The sequence below is a fragment of the Dasypus novemcinctus genome, chromosome 7, assembly GCF_030445035.2.
Source record: "Dasypus novemcinctus isolate mDasNov1 chromosome 7, mDasNov1.1.hap2, whole genome shotgun sequence".
NCBI lineage: Eukaryota > Metazoa > Chordata > Mammalia > Cingulata > Dasypodidae > Dasypus > Dasypus novemcinctus.
The window spans coordinates 55388855-55404153 of NC_080679.1; the positions used below are offsets into that span (position 1 = coordinate 55388855).

Below are 15299 nucleotides of genomic sequence, written 5' to 3' on the forward strand. Positions count from 1 at the left end.
AAATATTTACAAAAATCAAATTACATTTCCATATACCAGCAAAAGAAATTTAGGAAAGAAAGACAACATACATTCTGATAGCAAAAAAAATACCAAGTACATAGAAATAAATCTAACAAAAAATGTGAAAAATTTCTTTGTGGAGAATTTTAATAATTAATAGGCATTACAGAGGACCTAATCAAGTGGATTAGAACACTCTAGTATAAAAATGCCACGTCTATCTAAATTTATCTATAAATTTAGTGCAATTAAATCAAATTCCCAACATGTTTGTATGTGTGCATATGTGACTTGACCAGCTGTTTCTAAAAATTTACATGGAAATGGAAAGAAAACATTCTGTTGAATAACAGGACATTATAAAGTTCTAGTAATTAAAACATCCAATTAATTGGGCAGGGATAGACAGAACCTTAAGATGGGATGAGTCCAGAAACAACCCGACAAACTTACAGACAATTTGATTTATGACAGAGTTGGCTCAGCAGAGCAGTGGGGGAAAGAATAGGCTTTTCAATAAATGTTGCTATAACTGGGTATTGCTATGGGGAAAAAAATGAAAGGGACATCTCTTTATTAACAAAATCTAATTAAATTACAGTTAAAAACTATAAAGACTTAAAAGGATAATATACAAAAAAATCTCCAGGACTGCAGGTTAGAGAAAGATTCCTTAAGTCATAAAAGGCACTAGGCATAAAGGAAAAGATTAATAAATATGACTTCATTTAAAATTAACATCTTCTACTCATTGACATCATAAGAGAATGGAAAGACAAGCCACAGAGTAGAAGACATGCACTTGCGTACATACACATGAGAGACAGAAACACAATAGAAAATAAGCATTTCTCTTTCTCTGGCTTTCTCTTTCTTCCCTTCTCCCACCAACACACACTTAAGGGTTCATTTGTTTTTTTGAGGCTCATATATTGGTAACTACTGAAAGGTAAGCATGAGTACATCTTTGATACTTACACAAATGAAAATGCTAATTTGGGATTGAATCTATAATGATCATTTTTTCATGAGATGTTTTATCTCTTAGATTTTAAGGGGCCAAGTTATGAAAAGTGCAAAAAAGAATGTGAAAAGATAGCCTGATTAAAAACAATGGTGATTCCTTGCTCTTAACAGAGAAGAAAAAATGAGTAATTTAACCTCACAAGATGGTGGGGGGGTGCTAAATCTGAAAGGGAAGGTATAAGAAGTTAAAATAGTAGAGGAAAATGAGAAAGTGTACAGTGGAGCTGAGAACAGGGCAAAGTGTCTGAATGATAAACAACAAAATACTGTAAGAGTGAGAAAAAGACAAATAATGGCGATTTCCAGGGTCTTAGATCTCAGATGGGTAGTCTTCAAGTTCACAAAAATAACAGCCCCAGAAGCAAACTCTATTTTTCAGAATGGAACAATTTTTAAAATAAATTAAAGGCAAAATGAGAAAACATTGCTTTTCTTAGGAATCTGAATGTAAGATATATGAAAAAATTAATAGATGAGGAAATTAACCATGGGAACGTGAAAGTGCTAACATATTAAAATCAGAAATTTGAAATTCCTGCTTAATAAATAAGATCATTTTAATTTCATTACATTCGGAGTTTTGGTCATATTCGTTTTTGTTCTTTTTCTTTTGGAACTCTCTGATCTAAAGGATCGGGGGAAAAAGAGTTTTGAAGGTTGTAGAATGTGGAGGGGCAGGAATCTAGATGCTCAGTGTTAACCCTAGTTTTACAGGTAGAAATGTTCATTAATACACAAGATCTTATGAAATTGTAGCAGCAGTAAACATAAAAATCCTTATAACCAATAACCTCTTTTCCAAAATGATCCTTTGGCTTACCAGTCTGTATAATATACTTTTTTAAAAAAATTTCTTTGTCTTTTTTTTTTTAATGTTACATTAAAAAAATATGAGGTCCCATATAGCCCCCCACCCCCCTCACCCCATTCCTTCCATAACAACAAGTAACCCCCTCAGTCCCACAGTTTTCCCTATTATTAACATTTTGCGTTACGGTTACCTTTGTTACAATTGATTAAGTAATATTATTACAATTATACTTTTAACTATAGTCCATAATTTACATTAGGGCTCACTATTTGTGATGTACAGTGCTATTTTTTTAAAAAACTTTTTATTCTGGTAATATATTTACAACCTAAAATTTTCCACTTTAACCACTGTCAAATATAAAATTCAGTGGTGTTGATTACTTTCACAATATATATATTTTTTACCATTACTACCAAAATTTTTCCATCACCTCAGACACAAACTCTGTACCAATTAAGCATTAACTCTCCTTTCCCTACCCCACTGTGGCCCCTGGTAACTTGTATTCTACTTTCTGATTCTGTGAATTTGTGTATTCTAACTATTTAATATCTTTGAGAGCATATAATATTTGTCCTTTTGTGTCTGGCTTATTTCACTCAACATGATGTCTTCAAGGTTTTCCATGTAATTGCACGCATCAGAACTTCATTCCTTTTCACAACTAAATAATACTCCATTGTGTGTATACACCACATTTTGTTTCCATTCATCTGTTGATGGACACTTGGTTTACTACCATCTTTTGGCAATTGTGAATAATGCCACTATGACCATTAGGGAGCAAATATCTGTTTGAGACCCTACTTTCAATTCTATGGGGCTTTTCAGATGAAATGATAATCTTATACTTAACTTTCTGAGCAATTGCCAAATTGTTTTCCACAGTGGCTGCACCATTGTACATTGCCACCAAAAATGAACAAGTGTTCCTATTTCTCCACATCCTCTTGTTATTTTTCTGTTCTTTAAATAGTAGCCATGATCTCATTGAGGTTTTGATTTGCATTTCCCTACTGGCTAATGGTTAATGATATTAAACATCTTTTCCATGTGCTTATTGGCCATTCTTAGATCTTCTTTGGAGAAATGTGTGTTCAAGTCTTTTGCCCCATTTTAACAATTGGGTTGTCTTTTTGTTGTTGAGTTGTAGAATTTCTTTATATATTCTGAATATTAAACCCTTATCAGATATATGGTTTCCAAATATTTTCTCCCATTCTGTAGGTTGTCTTTTTACTCTCATAATGAAGTCTTTTGAGGTATAAAAGTTTTAAATTTTTGATGAATTCCCATTTATCTATTTTTTCTTTTGTTTCTTGTGCTTTTGGTGTAATGTCTAAGAAAGCATTGCCTAATGCAAGTTCCTGAAGATGCTTCCCTATGCTTTCTTCTAGACGGTTTATAGTTTAGACCATCTTTGATCCATTTTTAATCTTTTTTTATGTGGTACAAGGTAGGAGTCTACCTTCATTCTTTGGCATACAGTTATCTAGTTTTCTAAACTTTCTGTTCTATTCCTTTGGTCTCTAGGTCTGTCCTTGTGCCAGTACCATTCCGTTTTTTTTGAAGATTTAAGTTTATTTATTCCCCCCTCCCCCTCCACTGTGTGCTCTCTGTGTCCTTTGCTGTGTGTTTTTCTGTGTCTGCTTGTATTCTCATTAGGCACTCCAGGAGCTAATCCTGGAATCTTCCGGAGTGGGAGAGAGGCGATCATTCTCTTGCACCACCTCAGCTCCCTGGTCTACTAAGTCTCTTACTGTCTTTCCTCTGTGTCTCTTTTTGTTGTGTCATCTTGCTGCATCAGCTTTCCATGTGGGCAGCACTCCTGCACAGGGCAACACTCTGCATGGGCCAGCACTCCACATGGGTCAGCTTGCCGCGCTTCACCGGTAGGCCCTGAGTATCGAACCCTGGACCTCCTATATGGTAGACAGGAGCCCAATTGCTTAAGCCACATCTGCTTCCCAGAACCATTCTATTTTGGTCAATGCAGCTTGGTGATCAGTTTTAAAATGGGAAGTGTGAGTCCTCTAACTTTGTCCTTCTTTTTCAAGATGGTTTTGGCTATTGCGGGTCCTTTACCCTTCCATAAAAGTTTAATGATTGGCATTTCCATTTCTATAAAGAAGGCAGTTAGAATTTTGGTTGGGATTGCATTGAATCTATAAATTTCTTTGGGCAGAATTGACATCTTAATGTTATTTAGTCTTCCAATCCATGAACAAGAATGTCCATATACTAAAAAGCAATTTGTTATTAAAAAAAAAAAAAAAGAATGTCCATATAATCTGGTTTTGATTAATAGCTAATTTTCTACTTTGTGGATTATTATTTTATTCTTTCTATTATTGACCTTTTAGCCATTTCATGGATCATTAGCACCTCCTTCAGAGAGGAGGGCAGAGGGGAAACTAAATATATGAATTTTTCTATTGTGTTTCCTGCTAATCCTGCCCTGGGAAAAGTTCAGGAACAAAGAAGTTTAAAACAATTGACTAAAATGGTGGTATCATTCTACTGAGTTCTGTAAACCAACATTAGAAAACTCACACCTACAGGGGCCTGGCACGTACAGTAAATGAGTGTTTGGGTTAAACATTGGTGAGCACTATGACGAATGGGGATAGAACATATTCCTTCTGAAGGGACTGCAATATTTTAACTTATACAATATCCTGGATGGTCGAATTAGACCCACAGACTGCCACTTTGCAATATCAACACCAGAGCAGTGTTGTTCATCAAAGACATATATGCTTTGATGTTACAAAAATATTGTTGCTGAAATGTATAATAATGTTTTCACTCTCATTAATGTAGTTATGAGTTAATTGACATGTACAATACCACACAAGGACCAAAAAAAATGCTTTAACCATACCACAAAGCCCAGAGTTAGCAGGTGAACAGCTGGACCACCTTGGTTCATAATAAGTTGCAGGGAAGGAACTATTTTAATCTAAATCCCTTCTTAAGCCTGAAGTAAACTAACCCTCCTGCGTGTGTGTGCATGGCTTTCCTGCAGTTTCCCAATAACAATTTTTTATTATTAAAATGATTTTTTAAACAAAGAGCAATCTGTCCAGGGGGAATCTACATACACAATAGATGAGCTTCTATGGCTTTATAATAGAATAAATTGTAACAATTCGCAAATAATTTTGCATCTTTATTGGGAGTAGAGAGTGAAATGAGATTATTGTTGACTTGCAAGCAGTGATATTTCCTTTTGGTGCATATATTTATACTTTTATGCTAATTTCTTTTGCTCACTTTTTTCAGGCAAAGTTTCATGGAAATCCAATGCATGTAGCTGTGGTGATTTCAAATTGTTTAAGGGAAGAGAGAAGAATATTGGCTGCAGCTAACATGCCTGTCCAGGTAATATTTCTGAAACCTGTGATTTTTTTATCACCTTGTCTTGGATCCAAGGACTGCCTATCAAGGTCCACATTCTGGGTGGCTTAATACAACAGAAATTTATTGCCTCTCCATTCTGGAGGCTAGAAATCCTAAATCAAAGTGTTGGTAGGGTCATGGTTTCTCTGAAGACTTTAGGGAAGAATCTATTGCCTATCTCTCTCTCCTGGCTTCTGGTTCTGGCTAGCCAGCAATCCCTGGTATTTTGTGCCTCTGTTATCACATGGTGTGGTCCCCTCTTGTCTATGTCCAAATTTCCTCCTCTTATAGGGGAACCATTCATATTGGATAAAGGGCCCATAACTACTCCAGTATGACCTCATTTTAACTTGCCTAATTCCATATATAATAACCCTATTTCTAAATAAAGTCACATTCTGAGGTACAGGGGATTAGGGCAACATATCTTATGATGGGGGAACATAATCCAACCCGTACATACCTGAATTTAATTTTTCTGAGCCAGAACTTATTTTTCTGAACCAGCTTCTTCTGTTAATGGTGCCACCATCCTTTCAGTAACTTGGACTCAAAGTCTTAGGACTTTGACTTGTTCCTTTTCTTTGCTTCCATATTAAGATAATTCCAAGTCTTTCCAGTGTTTATTGCTAAAAGTCCTTTTCATCTGTACCTCCTCTTCTATTTCTGCTGTTCATGCTTTTGTCCAGAGTCTTGCCATACCAGCCTTGGACCATAGTAACCACCTCCTAGCTGAGTTCCTAACTATCATTTGGATTCTGGTTCTTTTAGAACATTTATTCTCAAAGACCAAAAGGTCTTGTTCAAAACCCTTCTGTAGTCCCGTTTCCTACCCCAAATGTTGCAGAACTTTGTTTTACAGATGCTCCATAAATACTTGTTGATTGCTTGACTGTATTTTGCCCTACTGTATTTTCTATACTATTTTATCCCAACATCCTAGATGAATTTAGAACCCCCATCAAAAACAAGAGCAAACAATGAAGTCCTTAAAGTATACTTTTTCAATCCTTTGAAAAAGGAAAGAGTATAAATAATCAATTTTCCAAATTACATGCTCCATAATTTAGTATATCATACCACTATATTCACTTTTGAAATTCTAAGGAAAGTATTTTGTCAACTTTTAAAAATTGTTGGTTTAGTTATCAACAGATTATAATTGTTTTTAGAGAAGTATAAAGTTTTAACAATTTACCCTTCTTGTTTTTTATGGAAGAAGAGGGATGGTATAAATTTAATTTAATTTAAAATATAAAGTATAGGAAGTTTCTAAAGTAAATATAGTTTGACTCAGTGTTTTTTGGGGGTAAAAACTGAGAGGCTGTTACAAATATAGGGTAACTAAGAATTCCTTTTCAGCTATCCCTTCTCATCTCTAGTCATTTTAGTGTGTGTATGTGTTGTCCCCATCAAATGTCAGAAAACAGTCAAAAACATTTGTTTATTCAAGTACATGCCCATCAAAGTTACCCTGAAAATAATCTGCGAGTACCACATGCTAACACAAAAGAAGCACTAGATTTTAAATTTCAAGTAGGTAGACCAATAATGAAGGCTGAAACAAGAAAGGGAGCAAATGTAGTCTTGGGAATTTTATAAGGGCTTTATCAAACTGAAGGATGTGGTGTAGCTAAAAGAATACTTGATGAAATCAAGGACATAAGTTACACTTGAGGTTCCATCACTGCTGTTGATCTTAGTTATCATCCGTTTGACCATGACTCCTTGTCTCCCAGTTGTAAGATGAAAGGATTGTTACATCTCTACATCTCATCTCTGTATATCTGTGTAACTATATTTCTAATGAACACATTCAGTGTTGGATTATTAGAGCTGCCAAGAAATAGTTCTTAGAGAAACTGATTAGCTTTTGTGCTCAACTAGGCTAACATTTTTACCTTTTCTTTAGTAAACTCCCTTTTGTTCTAGTGTAAAAATTAATCTCATGATATTCAACATCCCCAATTCTAAATCTGAGTCCAACTTAATGCTTTCACTACACTAATTTTTAAATAACATGTACTAGTTTTATAGGACTTCAGAAATAACATAGAGCTGGTATTGAATATTAGGAATTTTTTAAAATCATGAAGTAATCTAATTCTTCTATTCAGAGATGACACACTGATAACATTTTGTTGTATATGTTCTTCTAATTGAATGTACTCAAGTATACTTGCCTACACATATATACATATATTTCCAAATATACCTATATAGACAATTGAAATCATAAAGCATAATGTTTTTTATAATCTTCTCTATCCTTTAGCAATTTAACTCCACTTACATGTCATTATTCTTCTATAGCATGATTTTTAATGGCTGTGGAGTAATCCATATCTTATTGATTCAAACCTCAGTGCAAGGTTATTCTCATATACTATATCCATCATTGACCTGTTATATCAACACCATTGAAATTTCAGAACATTCTTTTTCCAGGGACCGTTGGAGAAATCCTTACAAAGTTCTTCAGTTTCAGAAAGACAGAGGAATGTAGAACACAAAGTGGCTGCCATTAAAAACAGTGTGCAGGTAAGTGATCTCATCGATAGCTGAGAAGGATTTTCCAATTGTCCCCATACAACTACCTGTGCATCTTTCTCCTAGTACCCAAGTTACTGTATACAGATATCACAGGGAAATTTGTTAATAAGTATCTCTCATCCAGTGTATTCATAATCGGCACTGGCAGTGTCTTCTTTCTCCTATTACTTCCAGCATCTGTTGACTTCCAGCTTCTCTGACTGCTCCCTGTTGCTTCCCTTTCTGTGTCTCATTTCCCTTGTTTAAAAGTATGTTAGCTATATTGGATTAAGGCTCACCCTCAATCAGTTTGGGTACACTGTATCTTTAGCCTCTTCAAATGTCCTGTATACAAATGGGTTCACAGCCACAGGACCAGGGGTTGGGACCTTAATATGCCTTTTGTGGGTAATATAATTCCATCCCTAACAGGGCTATTCAGGTTTTCTATTTATTCTTTTTATTTTATTTTATTTTTATTGTGGAATAAATAAAATAACAGAGAATTTCCCATCTTAAACATTCTTAAGTGTATGTTCCAGTGGAATCAATTATAATCACAGTTTTCTGCTACCATCACCAAGACTTCTCATGACTCTAAACAGCAACTTTGTCCTGTTAAGCAATTCCACATTTTTTCCTCCCCCTGGACTCTGTTAGTACCCTCTAATCTACTTTTTGTCTCGATTGACTTATTTATTTTAGATATTTTTTATAAGTAGAATCATATAATATTTGTCTTTTTGCAACTGACGTCTTTCACCCAACATAATACTTTTAAATTTCACCCATGTTAATAAAGTGTCTCAGAACTATAGTCCTTTGTATGGCAGCATAGTATTCCATTATATGAGCTTTGGTAATTTTTTTCCAAGAGATTTGTCCTTTTCACCTAAATTGTCTTTTTATTAGCAAAAATTCTCCGTAATATCCCTTTATCATCTTTTTAATATCTGTGGAATCTGTAGTGAAGTCAGTTATCACATTCAATTTTGCTAATTTTCATTTCCTCTTTATTTTTCTTGATCAGTCTGGCTAGAGGTTTATTATTTTTATTGATCTAGAGAAGATTTCTTAAATAAGCCTAACTTTCCTTCATTTTGTATATAAAAATAGAATGCTATTTTTCCTTTCCTAAACTTATGTAGCATTCATTTCCTTGTTCTTTAAAAAAATTTTTGTTCCTAAAAAATTAAATAAACTGTAAATGTTTAAGGTAAATTGTCCCTTATATTGTCCAGTATGTAGGCAGAGGGTTTAAATGGCAAGATTTCTGAGCATTTAGTTTCAGACTTCTGATTTGGTCACCCTCCATAACAAGTAAAACATGCATACAAATGTCTGCTTACACTGTTGCAAGAAAGAATCAGGTTCTCAGACCCACCTACTACAAAATTCCTCAGTGCATTACAATATTAAAACCAAGAGCTCTACTGACTCTACAAGCGTGTAAAGTCAGGAAATGATTTCTTTATTATAATAAGAATACTTAAGTATATTAATCAAATGCACAGCTGGGTTTTGAATCCAGGACAAATTCCTTTTTAGTACCGAAAAAATATAGTATAGCAGAGGCCCACCTTTTGAAGCCAACCAGATCCCTTTGCCAGGCTGTGCACTCCTCCCCAGCTGCCTGCTGACAATGACTGACAGAGGGCTACAAAAGGCCAAACGCTTGTCTTGAGGTGGGGTTAACTCTGTGTTGCAGGTCATGCTCCAGAGCTCCTGGCACAATCAGACCCAAGCAAGACCACATCCTTGCTCAGTTCCTTCTCCTGCCCTATCTTCCATCTTGTACATTCTTTCTCCTGAAAACACCCCTTCAATAAGTCACACACACCTGATTGCTGTCCCAGTCTCTGAATCCAGGAAACCTGACCTGATACATATATATATATGCAAAACCATGCCTTTTGATCAATGCACTTCATCACGACACTTTGGTAAGCATTCTCACCCCATCGAGAGAGTTCTTGAAGGTTATTGCTGAGTGTGTTCACATTTTGCAATTACTGATTACACTATCTGAAAGCCTTTTAATTGCTTATTTTATCATAACCTTTTAGGGTTATAGCATTGGTTAATGTTATGCTTTTTGTACTAGAAGATTCTGCAAAATATCACCTTTTAGCTTTTAATTTTTTTGAGATCAGAAGATAAAAGCCCTGTATATTTTTGCTTTAAACTATTTTATTTTAATTTTATTTTTAAATTATTTTATTTTATTTTGCATATTGTTTCTCTGCCTTCTAAGAACTCATAGTTTTTCACAGATCTTTGCTCTTCAGAAAAAGTATTTTAAGGAAAATGCTACTACGGTTATAATGGTATAGTAAAAAGCAAAGAGCAAAAGCTTTGTAGCTATAGAAGTCTGGGTTTGAATTCTAGCTTGAGTATTTATTACTAAATGACTTTGAGCCTCAGTTTCTTCATGTGAAAAATGAAATAATTTACACTGCAGCTGACTGAAAAGACAATATATATATGGTGTAGGCATAACACACTTAAAATTTGGTGGCCGTTATTATTATGGGAGGGTAAACAACATACTGTGTAGTCAATAATTGCTACTTTATGTCTTTTCTAAGGTTTATAAAAATCAAGAAACATTTTTTGTTGTCTTTTAATGTTTAAACTTATTTTTTAATTAATTTTTTTACTTTTAAATAAGCTTTAGATTACATAAATATTACATAAAAATATAAGGGATTCCCATATGCCCCACTCCCTTCCCCTCCCACACCTTCCCACATCAACAACATCCCTCATTCATGTAGTAGTTTTGTTACAGTTCATGAACACATATTGAGGCATTGCTACTAACTATGGATTACAGTTTACATTATAGTTTACACTCTGGCTTGCACAAATTATACAAAGGCCTGTATCTATCACTGCAGTGTCATGCAGGACAAAGAAACTTTTTAGTGAATGACTTAGAGATAACAAGAAGATAACAAGAAAGGACGAAAAGAGTAATCAGAGTTAGTGTATATAAGCACCTATTCAGTACCAGGCACCTCTGGTGGCAGTGCGATTATTACAACAACTTCATGAGGTAGATACTGTTATTAGCTGCCCCAACTCATTTTACAGATGGAGAAGCTGAAATGTAAAGATATTTGCCCAAGTTTATGCAGAGAGTAAGTTACATGGTTGGGATACAAATTCAGACCATCTGACCCCAAATTTGGTACTTTTCTCTTTTTTCCAATTTTTAAGTTCATTTTATTGATATATATTAATAAAGTATACAATCCATCCAAAATGTACAATCCATCCAAAGTATACAATCAGTAGTATTTGGTATTATCATATACTTGTGCTTGCATCACTTCAATCATTATTAGAGCATTTTCATTATTCCAATAATAAACAAAAAACAGACAAGCAAAAAAAAATTCTATCCCTTAATAATCACCTTTTTTTTTTTACCTTAATAATCACCTTTCAATCCCTCTATGCATTCCTTGCCATACATAGCTGCTATTCTATTACCATCTTCCTAACTTATTTGTATTTTTATTTTGTATAAATGGAGTCAAACAATATTGTAGTGCCTTTTGTCTCGTTTCTTTCACTTAGTTTATTTCCTATTTTTTACCCTTAAAAGAAGATTATTAATATATTATTCAATACTACTGTCCACATTTTGCTTTGGTTATGTTTTAGCCTGGTATTAACATTATATAACATTAACATACATTTGTTCAGTTTCAAAGAAAAATGTCTTATATGTGCAATATTACCTGTATTCATATTTCACATGAGGTTTTGCTATGCTATAGAGTCCCATGTTATATTTTTTAGCTTTCTTTCTAGTAACATACATGATCTTAGACCTCACTTTTCAACCACTCTTTGATATTTTCTTAACCAATAATTTAGCTGATTATAATTTGGAATTGGAAGAGAAAGGGGTGCTGTGGAAAGGTATATGTTTTCTTAGAGAAGATTTCTTGGGATAGATAGGCAGGAGAAAGTTCATGTTTCTAAGAAGAGAGGGAAGTAGTTGGAAGTCCAAGAAGCAAGGACCTAGCTTTGTTTAAGTATGGGGTTAAGGTCAACCTGCCAGGCTCACATATCAAAATCCATTGCTGAGAGCGATGAGACCTTGGGTAAGTAAGTTACTTCATATCTTGAGTCTCCATTTCTTCATCTGTACAAGTGAAAGCCTACTTCCTGGGAATTCTGTGAGGATTAAATAAGATAATTTATGAAAACTGTTAGCCCAGATCTTGACACTTAATATCTGTTATGCCTGGGCAAGAAAGTATCACCAAGTTTTGAGAATAGTAGGGTAAAATCTCAAAGACAAAAACAGACAAAAGAAGCATAGATTTTTTTTCCCCAAAGAGGTGAAGAGACAAAAAATTATTTAAACTGAATTGTAATAAACTACAACAGATTAGAATGAACACTTTAAGTGAAAAGTAATAATTGGTACATTAATACAGAGTTATATGGAACTACCAGAAAGTTTTAAAAGCGAAAAACATTCATATTCTCTGGCAAAAAAAAAAAAAAAAAAAGATTATATTAGCAGCACCATTTGCAACTAATTGAAAAATGAGAGGTAAGATACTGGAAGATTTCCAAACAGGCAGGAAGAATAAATAGTTGGAAGAGCAAGTTTAATTTGGTTCTTCTAGCATTAACTAACTTTCAGATAATTAGTTCTGGATAGTTAGTCTTTGGGTGCTCTTGGAGATTAGAAGTGCCAGACAGTGTAATTTGAAATACTTGTGATGCTGTTTCATTGACATGCTTACTTGTTACACCAAAGTGTGTTTTCTTTTATAAAAAAGATGACAGAACAAGACACCAAATACTTAGAAGACCTGCAAGATGAATTTGATTATAGGTATAAGACAATTCAGACAATGGGTAAGTTTTTGTTTTATTATAATCATACATAGGGACATAAAGGCAATATAACTAGGCTTTTTTCTTTATTGATAGAATCAAAAATTTGATCCACTTCTTCAGGCCTCTTTTTTTTTTTTTGAAGATGGGTGCAGGAGAGAAGTATTTATTCGTTGGCACTCTAACTCCCTATAAATATAAAAATTTTGATCAACCAATTTAAAGTAAATAACAAAATAACAAACCTGTGAGACATATGCACTTCAACATGCATTTCCAGAAAATATCATTATGCTATAGAATTAAAATATATTCACACAACTAACACAAGGTAAAAATAATTGTCTTAAATTATCAGGAATTATTGATATCATCCTTTCATAAAGTTTTTTAAATATAATTTTTTTTACAATATAAAGTTAAAATGCGCTCATGGTTGAAAATTCAGAAAATAAAAAGCATTAAAAAATAAAAACAACAAGAAATCCCACTCACCACAAATAAACACTGTCAAAATGCTAGTGTATTTCCTTCCAGTCTTTTCCCAGTATGTTTAAATGCTTTTTTTCCCACACACAATTGAAATCATCTTATATATAACTTTGTGATTTATTATTATTATTTTTAGGAGGTACCTGGGATTGAACCTGGGATTGAACCCAGGACCTCATATATGGAAAGCATGTACTCAGTCACTTGAGCTATATACACTCCACAGCTTTGTGCACCAATTTTTTTTTCCTGAGGTACCAGGAATTGAACCCAGATGTGTACTATTTTTAATTAAATATTACCCCATATCAAAAAAGTCTTCTAAAACATAATTTTGTAAATATCAAGATGTAATGACACTGCAATTTATTTGACCATTTTTTTATGGTTAAACATTGAAGTTGTTCACAATGGGATGTTTTTTAAGTAATGGAAGGGAGATAATGAGAATATTCAAGACCTATTATTTACAAATAATAATAGATTGAAGGTTTAAAGTGTGTTGCCATTAGTGGGACAATTGGTGAAATTTATATTGGGTCTAGTTAGTAGGACTGTATCAGTGTTAATTTACTGGTTTTGACAATTGTACTATGCTTGTTTAAGATATAACATTAGGGGAACCCAGGTGAAGGGCATTTGGGAACTCTACTATTCTTGCAACTTTCTGTAATTCTAAAATTATTTCTAAATAGTTAAAAAAATAAATCAGATACACATTTCATTTATAAAATATGAAAATCATCCTTAACTACTAAAATGTCAGCTCTAAAATATATCTTGAAGGAAGTATGAAGGATTATAATAAAATGTTCAGTTTTTTATAAGATTTAAAAGGATAGCTACTAGGCAATGTTTTTTTCCTGGCATAGGTGACAGGTGAGGTACCTATACCATGTATAGGTAGTGAAGATACACTCTTGGCATCTTCAAGACATTTTGACCCTCCGTAGAAAGTTATTCAAAATGTCTATGATTTATTTACTTTGTCCCACCTGGTTATAAGTGAAATGAAAGATACATAGGAAACAAGTTATTTCTTCACTGGTGAGGACTGTATTAGTAAAAAAGTTTTGAGCTGAAAAAATGCTATTTAAGCAAGATTTTGCTATTAATGCAATTTAGAAGTTAATGAATTTTAGAATTATTACAACCAAGAACGAGTTCCTAGAAATTAGTGCTATTTTGTCAGGAAATTCACCAGACATTGTCCAGGGGCCTCTTTTTCACATTTACACAAGTCAGATCAGCATCCCTACCCTCATTCTTCATAGACAGGAGTGGTTGCTATGAACTATCACTTACTATGTAACAATGAAATTTAACATCAAATTAAATTATATAATGTTTGTATACTGCATGTCTCCCCATTTAAGAAGATAATTCAGTTTTTTTCAGACAGTTTTCTTAATTTGCTAATCCTTCCCATTCTGCTCGTTTTATCTTGCAATTAGCCCATTTTGCAAAATAAAAGGGTAAGCAAAGGATTTAGTCTTTATTAGGTCATGAAAGTATGTAGATAAAATTACAACCCTACTAGACACTTTCCCAGACATTTCTCCTGGGTAAAAAGTTGAGCAGAGAGGGGTGGGTAAAGACTGTAGAAGGAGTCTCATACGACTTAATTATGGACACAAATAGAGACCCCCACCCTTTCTTACTTATCCCAAGCCACAAAGGTTGTTATTAATACAGGTTTCTCAAAGTCTGTAAGATAAAGAGCCCCTCTCTGGCATACTCGGATGCAATCCTTCCTGGTAAAATGAACAGATGAAGGGTTACATCCCAGCTCACCTCCAAGGGCTCTTTTTAGGCCTTTGCCCCATTAAGCCCCTGCTCCTGTCCCAGGCAGATTGCTATAGTCTTGGCCGTCAGGGGCAAGGCTTGGAGAGGACTCTAGATCTGACCTCTTTTCCTTTGCAGATCAGGGTGACAAGAACAGTGCCTTGATGAACCAGGAAGTTGTGACTCTGCAAGAAATGCTAAACAGCCTCGACTTCAAGAGAAAGGTTTGTGAAGAATTTTAGTTGGCCTTTTACCCAGTGTTTTCTCCTTTTTCTAAACCTAGTCCTACTGAAAAGAATCAAGTCCTTGGATTTTATCAGTTCATTGACACTGCATCTAAGAGAAGTACCTGCTGTTTGCCATGCTTCCCTTCTTAAGT

The 15299-nt window shown here is 34.1% G+C and overlaps 1 protein-coding gene across 3 annotated transcripts in view; it reads left to right on the forward strand.

The window, feature by feature from the left end:
- Positions 1-15299, forward strand: part of STAT4 (signal transducer and activator of transcription 4) — a 109518-nt gene that overhangs the window by 57935 nt on the left and 36284 nt on the right. For all 3 annotated transcript variants that reach the window (XM_058300487.2, XM_058300486.2, XM_058300488.2), the window contains exons 5-8: positions 5129-5227; positions 7694-7786; positions 12586-12664; positions 15059-15144. In XM_058300487.2, the coding sequence (XP_058156470.1) occupies positions 5129-5227; positions 7694-7786; positions 12586-12664; positions 15059-15144 (357 nt within the window). The remainder of the gene's footprint in view (positions 1-5128; positions 5228-7693; positions 7787-12585; positions 12665-15058; positions 15145-15299) is intronic.